The following is a 12,643-nucleotide window of genomic DNA, read 5'->3' on the forward strand; positions in this document are numbered from 1 at the left end:
CTCTCTGCTTCTGGTTCCCCTTCACAATTTGCCAGTGTGACAGTAGAGCCCTTAACATCAATCAGGTTAAGAATAAACACTGAGGAGTACAAGAGGAGCAGGAATCATGAAAACAGCACTAGAGTTCCAAGTAATGGCAAGATGGGCAAGTAAGAAAAGAGTGGAAAATCTCTAACAAGAGGACAAAAGGGAAATTCCTGAGGCCACCAAGCTGGGGCCACTATTTTACTTTTACACACATACACACACACACACACACACACACACACACACACACACACACACACACCATCAGATATTAGGATATCTGAGATATAGATAGATAGATAGATATAGTAATAGATAGATATACTGTGACAAGTCAACATTAAAGAGCAAAGACTAGTGAAAGAACAGTAAGCACACATTAAATTAGGGTTTTTGTTTCTGTACTACTGAGGATAATTAGCAACATGGTCTGTTTTTATTAAATACGTCAGAATCCAAAGTAAGTAAATTATGTTTAAATTTTTCAAAGTTCCTTGAATTTTATAATAGTGTATTTCACAGGAGCAATTCATGCTCACTCAACATTTTCCAACATATATACCTATAAGCATACCATAAGCATACCTATAAGCAAGCCATATAACCTGTCAAGCTAACAAATGGCTATCCTTCACAAAAGAATTAGGATCTTCAATAATTTATTAATTTTTCTCCTGCTGCAGCCAAATGACACTGAGTTTTTAGTTTTAATGTAGACGTAACATAGAAATGTATCTCTCGACCTACTTTAAGCTATGTCTGTCACTTTCATGAACAATAAGTTTGACAAACATTGAAAATCATATTTAAGAATGCTATCAAAATACTACTTTTTAAAATTTCATAACACAAATTAAAATGTTGGTTATTTGTGAAACTGTATTTAAGAATAGCATATGTTCCAAATAATTTCAATAATGAAATGCATTCTTCCCCCAATCCTTCAGATACTATACCTTTATTCATATTCCTTTAGGAATAAAAGTTATATACACATGATGTGAGAAGAGACCATTCTCCCTAAAGGGATGTTACTTTTTTCTGTATGCTGTTCCCCTAATAATGTGACAAACTCAAAGATGTTATTTCTTGCACATAGTAAAAATGAGAAGGGAAAGCTTCAGTTGCTGAAAAGTTACTGAAAACCTCCATCTCTGCTTCTGACTCTATGTTAACTAGACTTCCTTTTTAGTCCATATTTTCCTAAGTAAAATGATGAAACTTTCCACAGGGTTCCCAAAAGTCCTGTTGAGATTTTAGAGGAGTCTGGTACTTTAAATGGGCTTGTTAACCATGAATCCTCAAAGAAGCCTTTACCTTAGTCAAAGTTCAACTCTGTCATTTTCATGAAAACTGGGTAATTCTCTGGACAAGTCTGGACAAGAACAAGTCCAGTGAAGCATCTAGGACTGAGAGGCTACTTTTTAAAGTTCCTTCACTTTATTAAGCAGATGAGCATAAAGCACAAAAGTAAAAGGATAAAGTCAAAATATAAAGAGACTATTGGACTAAGTCCAATAACCTACCAATCTTATTCAACTAGATATTCCCTTCTCATTTTGCAGCAAAAATTCCTAAGAATTTCACCACACAAAAAAATAGGCAATGGGTCCATAACGCCCATTGCTGGTATTATTAGATATTGCCTCATGCCCAAAACAAGATGTGAATTGTTTAGAAGCTTTAAAAATCAGTATGATATAAAATAAAGATCACTTTCAAAATATGAACTAGTATCTTCATTTTTTAAAATGTCAAAGTGGCACCAGTGTTAATTAGGACTTTAAAAAATGTAAATGTGGTAGGATTACCTCTGAATTAACAACTTCCACTGATCTCTTCTTTGGTTCTCCTATGTCTAGGTAGCTGAAAAATAAATAAATAAAAGTCACTTTCATAGCATTTGAGTGAGATAATCACTCAAATTGTTAACATCTGTTAACAATTAATGAAAATGCAACAAACTGCAAGAGAATTTTTCAGATACATATTTGTTAACCAAAGAACTGTTTAAAATTGAAATAACAAACCATATCTAAAAATTTGTGCTTAAAAAAAACTAATGGCGAGAACTGCTTTCTGCATCATTGATCAGAATCGGATAATTTCTTCTCTAAGTTTCAAGAGGCCAGAAACCTCAGAAATAGACACTTTTATTACAGAATTTACTGAACATTATTTCCATAATCATTAACTATTCAAATTATTTAGTAGATTCCAGCTTCCTACATGGATTCTGATACAAAAGATAATTTATACAAGCTGATATTTTATATCTTTGTCAGTGACAGAAAAAAAGGAAATGGAGATTACATTGCACCAGGAGGCATTTAAGTAAAATAAAGTGAAGAACTTACTAACTGTGAGTACTAGAGTAACCAAGGGAGGACAGGAATTTTTTTTTATCTCTAGGGTGCTTTAAGATTAGGTTAGATACCGATCCATCTGGGATGGTCCAGGTATACTCAGAGACAGAAGGATGGATTAGATGACGGAGTTCCCTATTTTCCATTACAACACTGGTAATGGATTTATCTTTTAAAATCTGTTCCTATCATTTCAAATGGTTCCTAGCACAGTATACACATAAGGGATGCTCAAAAATATTTGTTGCAACAATTTCACCCAATACTAAATTTTTACATATTACTTCCTTTGTATCATTTAATTTTCTAGCATGTCACTCTTTCTTAAAGCTTAAATCTTTCAATTATATAAAGTATATAAAGCAGAATAAACATTTCTTTTTCTGTTTAATATTAATTAAAAAACATTTAAACAAAAAATTAAGGTAATCAAAATGTACATGTACATTTTGTACATGTAAATGTACAAAATAAGCAACCTTCTTCACATACATATTTAGACTATGTAAGCAAGTATGCCATCTCTCACACCTAAGAGGTTGTTCTGTATTCCTAAACTTCAGGAACCATTTTATGTTATAGCCCAATCTTTCCCTACCCTTTCACCCAGCCTGGAACTTTTCCAACTACCAGACTGACTTACGATCTACAGAATCAGTAAATATTGTAACACAGAAAGAGACTATTCTGACCATTAAAAATAACAATCTCTTGTAAAATATAATTTCTCCATATTCCTTAATAACAATAACTGACATTCATATGTTACCTTAAAGTTCACCAAGCTCTTAACATACATTATTTCCTTTGAATCTCACAACAACCCTGAGGTAGATAGTATAATTCCTGTTTTATAGATGAGGAAACTGAACCTCATCAAGGTTAAGCAACTTGTCAAAGTGAAAAAGTTTATAGGTGACTTTGGCAGAATTTGAACCCAGGTCTTCCAGATGCCACATCCAGTTCTCTATCCATTATGCCATGTTGTCTTACTATATCCATAATAAATAGATTCCTAGAGTTTTGTTTGGATCCCAGAAGCAAAACTCTAGGAATCTATTTATTAGTTTATTATTGGTATAAGATATTCAGGGATGAAAGTTGCTTACTTTAATTTAAAAAATATACAAGCATTGTTCTTTCCCTCCATTATCTCTCCACTCCCTTCCTTCCTCTTTCCTTCTGCTAATTTATTTCGTTACACAAACCCATAAGTTCATGTTTTAAGTTAACATTTAATTCCACTAGGATTCCATCATTATAACAGACACTCACATTTCTAGCATAAATGAAAATAAATTATCAGTCAGCCCAAAAAAAGTCATATATGACAGCAATCAGTAACAGCTGTAAATCAAAAGCTGAAAAAATATGTTCTAGTCTCCCAATACTTGTAATATTTTATTTCACAAGCACAATAATAATAATAGTAACTAACATTGTTTTATCACTCTAAAGTTTGCAAAATGATATATATATATATATATGTATATATATATAGAGAGAGACATAAGCTTATTTGTTTCTTACAACAACCTTATAAAGTAGGTGCTATGCTACTATCATCCCCACTTTGGTAATGAGGAAACTCAGGCCAAGAGGAGCTAAGTTACTTTTTCTGTTAGTAAGTGCCTAAGGAAAGATTTGAACTCAGTCCTTCTTGACTATGTATGCATCACTCTATCAATTGCACCACCAGCAGCCTGACATTAAACTTCTTATGAAGTATACGGTGCATCTATTATGATGTGCAGTAACTATTTGGACTAGAGCAGGGGGTGGGGACCCTGCCAACCCCTGGACTACAGTAATACTTGTTTTTATCTTTTGATTTGAAGATTCCAAGTAACCAAAAGAGATCGATTAAGGAATTCCTAGTGATTGTTCCTTTTTTTGGTATCTGTATCCCCAGTACTTGGAACATAGTACCTGATAGAGTGACTGACAGATTTCCAGACACTGAACTAGAACATTATTCCCATTGAAAATATGCTCAAAACCAAATTATCATGTAGTGGAAAGAGTGATGAATTCAAAGTCATGTGGTCTGCTTTTATATGCCAGCTCTCCCACTTACAACATATGTGACCTGGGTCAAATAACTAAACATATGTAACAATGAAAGATTTGGTCAAGAAGACTTCTAAAGTCTCTTCTGGTTTCTGAATCTCTATTACCCTATTACTGTAACACAAAGATGACATATGCAGTGTTAGGTATGTTACCAAGCACAAGAACGAACTACACTGGAATCTTACAGTTTTTATACAAAAGTGGAAAGAGTGTGTTATAGCGGAATGCAAACTGTACTAGGGGATCAGAAGAAGTGAATTGGAGACCCAGCTCTACTACAAGCTGTGTAACAGGGGAAATCACATCCCTTCTTGAGCCTCATGTCTTGATCTTGATTTGTGACCTAGATGATTTTTAAAGTCCTCTCCAGTTCTAATTCTATGGTCCTGTGATCTGACAGATCTAACAGCTGGTGACATAAGGCCACCATCAGAAGAGATATATGCCTAAAAATTGCTGCAAGAAGGATAATTTTGATTGGTTTGTTTCAAGATGGGGAAAATGAGTTTATCCCTTACCTTCCACAAAAGCAAGCCCCAGGACTGACTGTTTCTTTGATGTGAATTCAGATAAATTCAATAGCAGAGGAGAGAAAAACTTGGACATCTTCATTAGTATATGAAGAGTGGCTTATTCTTTTAAAATTATTTGTATTTCAACATTATGGAGATAACACTACATTTAGAGCCAGAGGTAGTGTGATATAGCAGAAAAGGCACTGGTTGTGGAGTCAGAAGACCTAGATTTAAACCCTGCCTCAGACACTTAGGACCTATGTGATCCTGGGAAAGTCATTTAACCTCCTGGGACCTCTACTCCCTCATCTACTAAAAAAAAAAAAGAGAGAGGTTTAGTCTAGAGCACTTTGGAAGTTCCTTCCAGCTCTAGATCTATGATCCTATGCCCTTGGGTCAAACTTGACTTAACCACTTACTTAATCAATCAAATAAGTGACTTGGGTTAGACACAACTTCACTAATCCTCAATCTTCTCATCTATAAAATGGGGACAATAATGTGTACTCCCCAGGTGGCTGTTAGGAAGTTCATTTTTAATAGTGTATAGTTGACCACATTTAATTTAATAGTATATATACAGCATTTTTAACTGTGACAAGTTATAGAAATGTTGGGCTTTACTATCTCTCATTGAAATGCGACAAGAGGTGGCTGTCTTCTGCTGTGCTAGAATCAAAGTGTAGCTATTATTAAAACATTTTGAGCAAAATGAACATTTATAAAAGAAAAGAGTGAAATACAGAGAGAATAATTTTCTTAATAAAGTCTCTAGTGCTTATAGTACTTCCCCTACGGAGTGGCATGATGTTTTAAAATCTTCTCTTGAACAAAAAGAAATTGATCTTAAAGTATGTTTTTTAAAAAATGAAATAATAAAGAAAAGTAGGTAAGAGTCCAAAATGTTGGAGCATCAAATCAGACATTCAGTTTGCTAGGATGACTATAACTGCTGTATCACTCCAAAGTATCATTCCAAACTTTATGCCCAAACTTGAAGCCCATTTATAATGCTGATACACCTCCCTTGTAAATTCCTCTCTCCATTAACTCTTTCCATTTCAACCCTATTAACTTTACCATTAGCATTCAACATAAAGGTCAATTGGCATATGGAAATTCCCTCTTCCCCACTCAAAGAACTGTAGGAATCATGCAAAGCCCAGTCTGGCATTTCCTAAACCAAGTATATCAATAAAAAATATGAGTAGTCTAGGACAAATAGGACTCACTTGAGTTTCTTGAAGGCTTCCAGGCCCCCTGCCACGTAGTTCCCCCCACTCTGAATCTGGTCTAGCTTCCGGATTCGGTGGCCTGACCGAGGGGTATAGATGTTTCGGACAGCTCCAAAGGGGGCCTGAACCCCACCTGTCACCTCCTTCAGAAAGACATCAAAACTGGACACCTTTTTCTCATGGATGACCACTCTGCGTCCAGCAAAGAAGGGGTCCCCATTGCGATACACCAGCACACTCTTCACTACTGGCTGAGTCAGGCAGTTGGATCTTGCACTGGTGCTGCTCATCTTCTACCACAGGATCACCTCTTTTCTGCTTCTTTCCTCTGGTGCTGGCTGGCTTCTCAGGAGTCAGAGCCTCAGGCACAGTCTATAGCTATATTTCTATAACAATGAGTTCTTCTGAAGCCTCTCTATGAGAAACACACATATACACTGAATCAACTACTGGTAGGATAAACTGTAAAACTAACAGATGCCTATCTGGTATGCATAATGAATAAATTGACTATACAGATTACAGGATTTAATGAAAGTATTTTAACTGTGTCAACATAATCTATACCAATCAGTATACATATGTCCTCTCTCAATAGATAGACATGTACACATATATACTCAACCATGTAAAAGCACATATACATATGCTTTTATATGTGCTATAAAGCTATTGTACCACATTAAATACCTATGCCAAATACATTCTGTACCTTCTTTAAAATACACACACACACACACACACACACACATAGATAAAATACGTGCCAAGCAAGTATGTATGTTGTCCATGTGCCCAAAAAAGGCTACATGCTAAGATATGCAAAATGGGATGTTTCATAAAAGGGAGATGGAGAGAGTAGGCAGATAGAAATACTAAAAACACCAAAGTTTTAATAGTCAATTTCTGTTAATCCTTCCAGACAGTTTTATTCTCTCCTTGCTCCCTCCCTCCTGCCACCTCCAAAAAGTTTAAGGCAATAAAGGTCCTGGACTGCAACCCCTAGGACTCCTTGCTTCCTCCCTCCAGCTAGCTCTAAAAAGTTTAAAGCGACTGCAACGCCCAGGACTCCTCTTCCTCCCTTCAGCACAGTGCAAGGAGGCATAAGGCGCATTCCGAGGCAGAAGAAAGGGAAGAGAAGAGGAGAAATTGCCAAAGGCTTCCTTTTCCCCTCCCAGTGTTGACCTGCAGCAATCCTCGGACCCCTGGGCTCCCTGCTCCCAGGCACACGCAGCAGGTACAAGTGCATTATTTGAATATGCAAACATCAGGGCACATCGGCTCCCCGGGCTGGCAGAGGCGATGCGAGGGGACTTAAGAGGAGCCCCAAGTAGAAAAGACTACATACCGATACTTGAGTGGCCCAGGAGGCTGCAACCAGGTGCAGCTGGGTCTTCGGCTTAACCAGGCAAGTGGGCCTTGCCCTGGTGCTCCCCGCCAGGCGGCGGCGGCGACGGTAGCGGCTGGAGAGGCTGCTGCTGCAGGTGGCTGTTCCCCGGGAATCAGGCGCTCGCGGGATGGTGGGCTGGAGGCGGGCGGGTGGCTCGCGCAGCTGCTACGCTTGCGCTAGCGCGGCGGGCCGGCGGCTGACTTCGCTGCTGCTGTTCTTACTGCTGTTACGGCCACTCTACAGCACGAGGGCTGCCTACACCCATGGGGGAACGGAGTTGTTATTTTCCGCCGTTTCCATAGCAACCGCAGCCACGCGCAGGGAGCGGAGTCCGCAAACTGTACCTGGTGGCGTGTTTGGATCCCCAGAGAGGGTGACGGAGACACGTCCCGTGTTCACTTGTCCTGGGGCCTATCAGAGAGACTAGGGCTCTGGCCAAGGAAAGCATACGGCACCTGGAAGTTTTCGTGTGGCAACAGTGAGCCCCCACCCTGTGGCTATCCCTGTTAGTCTTTAGGGGGATATAGAAGAGGGACAGGAGGTAGGATCATCAAAGGAATGAGTTGGAAGCTATTTTAGAGATCTAATGAAACTTCTCTCAATATTACAAATGGGGAAACTCAGACTTAACGAGTAAAAAGTGAGATGGACACGAGATGCAGAATGAGATTCCTTTTTAAACATGACCAATGAGGGAATTTGTTTTAAATATTTATTACAAGGTTTGGGGGCTTGTTATTTTTTTCAATTTGGGGCGAGAAAAGTGTGAAAGAGAGAAAATAAATGTTTGCTGATTTAAAAAAAAAAAGTGACTTACCAAAAGTCACACAGGTGTGTGGAGAGCCGCCCCAGCCTGCCTCACACGCAGAGTTTACATCGTACCTGGGTGTCTGCTTTCTTGTGCAATTAGATAGATTTTTGTGGGGCTGCCCTAGGGCAGCCACACACTTTCTTGGGAGAGGTTGGTTGCAAGAAAGAAGCTGTTTTCTACAGTATGTAGCTCTCTGTTTAAAAAATAAATAAATATAAAAACTGAGAAGCCACTCCAGCCATATTTCTGCCATGAGATCCTGGAATATAAATGACTGACATGTATCCTTGAGCGGCTTTGCCACTCGGTAATCTGAAAGTGTAAAATTAATGTATGGCATTACAAAACTCAGCAGTCTTGAAAGTTGCTGTTAACAGGGCAGCAGTTTGTGAGTTGGTGGTGCGGAAAGAATGAATGTGAAAGGTTAGTGAAAGAGAGAAAGCAGGTAGATAGAGTACTTAACTTGAAGTGAGGAGATCTGGATTTGAATCTCGCCTCAGATGGTCTGCCACAGCTAAGTGATCAGAGGCAAATCAATAATAATAACAACTAGCATTTATATCGTGCTTTAAAGTTTGCAAAGTGCTTCACAACTATTGTTTTATACTCACAAGAACCCCTAGAATGGGCGTTCTATTATTATCCCCATTTTACAGTTGAGGAAACTGAGGCTGATAGGGGTTAAGTGACTTGCCCCAGGGTCACACAGCCAATAAGTAGCTAAGACTGGATTTGAACCCAGGTTTTCCTGACTCAGGTACAGCACTCTCCTACTGCCTAGGCACTCTTACTAGCCTCTAAATTCCTCCTCTAGAAAATGGGGTTGATAATAATACTTGTAACTGCTACCACTTAAGGTTGTGTATTTGCTAATCTTAAAGCATTATACAAATGGGAATTATTATTTTAAGTTTGGTACAATAGTATGAGGGACAGGCATGTGTGGTGCATGTGGAGCTAGTCTGGGAGCCACGAAGATCTGAGTTCAAGTTCTGTCTCTGACTTTTGCAAGCTGTGTGAGCTCCTTGAGGACAGGGACTGTCTTTTGCAGCTTTTCACATCTCTAGCACTTAGCACAGCGCCTGGAACTGTAGTAAGTGCTTTAAAAATGTCTATTGACTGATCAACTAACTGACTGACCGACCCTGGGCAAGTCACTGTCTCATCCCTACCCCCTGCAACTCTCTAAGGTTTCAGAGCCTGTGCTGATCTATATTGATAGAGGCATTTATTTCATCAGAGAGTTCCTTATGTCATTGAAAGCAATGGGATATAGCGCAAAGAATACATTGGCTTGGAAGTCAAGGGACCTCAGTTCACATCTCACTTCTGAAACTTACTACTTGTTTGGCCTTGGGCATCTCTTTAGGCCTTGGTTTCAACTATAAAATTAAAAGTTGCTTTGGATGGCCTCTGAAATCCCTTTTAGCTCAATATCCATGATCTTCTGAAAGCACAGCTCCCATTTCCTCTTCCTCCTTCCCATGCCCCACTCAAAAAAAGTATCAAATATAAATTTGAAAGATGTTGGATAGTACATGAAGCTCCCACGTGAAGCTGGTTTTATCACTCAAAGGCAAACAAATGCAACGTTGCCTTCAGACCAACCTCCAGAATGGTTTTCAAATTTGGTCCACTAAACCCCAATATTCTTAGGGAAAGAAAATGTAATTATACATTTTTTTAGTTGATGTCCACAAATCCAAGCTCTTACTCCCAGGTCTCACCTTAATAATGTTAAATATGTGAAAAATAGCACAAAAGTGTTATCCAACTTCAAAACATATGGAAACTGCTCCATTAGAAAAGTAATCAAATTAATCAAAATGTAAATATATGAGGCAGCTAGGTGGCACGGTGGATAGAGTGCCAGGCCTGGAATCTGGAAGACCTGGGTTCAAATTCAGCCTCAGACACTTACTAGCCCTGTGACCCTGGGCAAGTCACTTCACCCTGTTTGGCTCAGTTTCCTCATCTGTAAAATGAGCTGGAGAAGGAAATGGCAAACCACTCCAATATCTTTGCCAAGAAAACCCCAAATGGGGTCACGAAGAATCAGACACAATTGAAACAACTGAACAACAAATATTTAATAGGCAACGAGATGATAATTAACTGCATATTTCTGGAAAGAAAATATATAACCACCTTCTTCATACCTACATACATTAAAAAAAGATGTTCTCACCAAATATTTACTAAGTGTCCATTCCATGACATTCAGCATTCCTGGTGCTGGAAAAGATTCAAAATAAGACAAGATTCCTGAACTCAAGGATCATATATTTATTGCTCTGTCTTCTCCTCACGGCAATTTAAGATACAAGTGAAATCCCACATCAATTGTATTCTCGATCCTTTTCATAAGTGTTATTAGCACCGTTATGCTTTTTTTTCCTATTTCATGCCTTAAAATACCAACAAGTTCAACTTCTTGAGAAACACTTCTCATTAGGCCTCTACCAGTTGAATGAGGATAGCAATTAATGAAGAAAGCCCCTGGACTTGTCTGCACAGGTTCGTTCAGTTGATGCAGATAACAACTGATTGCCTTTCCAAAGAGGAAAATTCCCTCATAGCCATACAATACATCCATAACCTTAATGAGCACTCTTGAAAATACATGCCGCTAGTCTCAAGAGGAATCAAAGGAGAAAATCTGGATGACTCAGCAAAATCCACCACTAGAAAAACTCAAGCCATATGTCCTACATAGCATGGTCAAAAGACAACTGTAGGAAGACCAACCCAATATTATTATTATTATTATTATTATTATTATTATTATTTTATTAGAATTCTGAAGAGTGGGAAGAGGAATATTTCTGATGTGGCATATGATTATTGGCTCACAACAGTATAGATCTAAATAAGAAATAGCTTATAAATCTGTTTCTTACCTCAACTTGGAAATAAGTAGTTTTTCTCTTTTTAATTTTCCTTGTTTTATGAGGACATGTATTGGTAAATCAACAGAAAGCTTGGGAATGAAGTCTTATAAAAGGTGTGAGTGTTATTAAATTTCTTCAGACTATTAGTCCCCATTTAGACTATAAGATCCCCAGCTGAGCATGGCTTTTTCTCACCACAGAGCAATTTAGCTTCTTAGCAACTAGGACAGTGACATATATGCAAGAGATGCTTAATGATTTTTTGATGCTGCTGTCACCTGCCAAAACTCACAGTCCTCATATATGACAGACAGTAACTTATTTTAAAATGTTGAACAAATGCATTACTGCTACAAATCCTTACCACCACTATCCCATTGCATACTCTCCCAAGTACAAGTGAAAGTGTGAGCTCCAAATTCTTTGTCGTCATGGACCTTTCTGGCATAGTTGTAAGACCTGAAGGTACAAGTGAAGCTGACTGCAGAAAGAGGTGGTCTGCTACAAGAGTGCTAGGCCTGTTGTTCAGTCATGTCCAGCTCTTCATGACCCCATTTGGGGTTTTCTTAGCAAAGATATTGAAGTGATCTGCCATTTCCTTCTCCAGCTCATTTTACAGATGAGGAAACTGAGGCAAACCGGATAAAGTAATTAGCCCAGGATCACACAGCTAGTAAATGTTTGAGCAGGATTTGAACTCAGGTCTTCCTAAATCCAAGCCACTCCAAAAACTGTGGCACCTAGTTACCCTCAGAGACAGGAAGAACTGTGCTCAAATCCAACCTCAGACACTTCAACCTCTGCCTCAATTGCCTCATCTGTAAAGTGAGAATAATAACCTATTTCTCAGGATTGATGGGAGTATTAAATGGGACAATGATTGTGAAGTGTTTGGCACATAGTAGATGTTATGTAACTATTAACTACAATTACTATTAAGAAGTAAAATTCAGAAGCAACTTGGCCATTTGTATGTAAAGAGGATTTTGTTATCCTTTTTAAAGTTCAGTTTCTCAGGATCCATGACCATGGCAATGTCTACTTTCCAGGTGTTAGATAACTCCCAGAATAGCCCTAAGGATCCTAGATAGTATTTCCCAGAATCGTAGTGACAAACAGTCCTGTTGAGGCTGTGCTGTGAGGTAAGGGGTGACATAATGTGATATTTACCACGCTTGGGCAGAATGACGATATTACTGAAGTTAACCTGTGAGGCTAGTGTTGGCAAGATGCTTTCTTTGTCTGTTTTGCCCTATAAAGCAAGTGGGCATTGATTGCTGAGTGGGAAAACCACAGGTAGTGCATAGAGGAATGCATGTACCTGCCTTAACCAGC

General features: G+C 38.5%; 1 protein-coding gene across 3 annotated transcripts in view; it reads right to left on the reverse strand.

The window, feature by feature from the left end:
• Positions 1–7,904, reverse strand: part of DCDC2 (doublecortin domain containing 2) — a 204,545-nt gene extending 196,641 nt beyond the window's left edge. For 2 of the 3 annotated variants that reach the window (XR_005010671.1, XM_036763247.1), the window contains exons 1-3: positions 7,565–7,858; positions 6,214–6,631; positions 1,839–1,893 (exon numbers count right to left, since the gene is read on the reverse strand). Coding sequence is in view for 2 of the 3 variants with exons in the window: in XM_036763247.1 (XP_036619142.1) it covers positions 1,839–1,893; positions 6,214–6,506 (348 nt within the window). In the remaining variant the exon portion in view is untranslated. Of the gene's footprint in view, positions 1–1,838; positions 1,894–6,213; positions 6,632–7,564 lie in introns of all 3 variants that reach the window. The other variant, XM_036763243.1, reaches the window with a different exon arrangement.
• Positions 7,905–12,643: the final 4,739 nt, after the last annotated feature.

This window comes from Trichosurus vulpecula, chromosome 1, assembly GCF_011100635.1.
Source record: "Trichosurus vulpecula isolate mTriVul1 chromosome 1, mTriVul1.pri, whole genome shotgun sequence".
Classification (NCBI taxonomy): Eukaryota; Metazoa; Chordata; class Mammalia; order Diprotodontia; family Phalangeridae; genus Trichosurus; species Trichosurus vulpecula.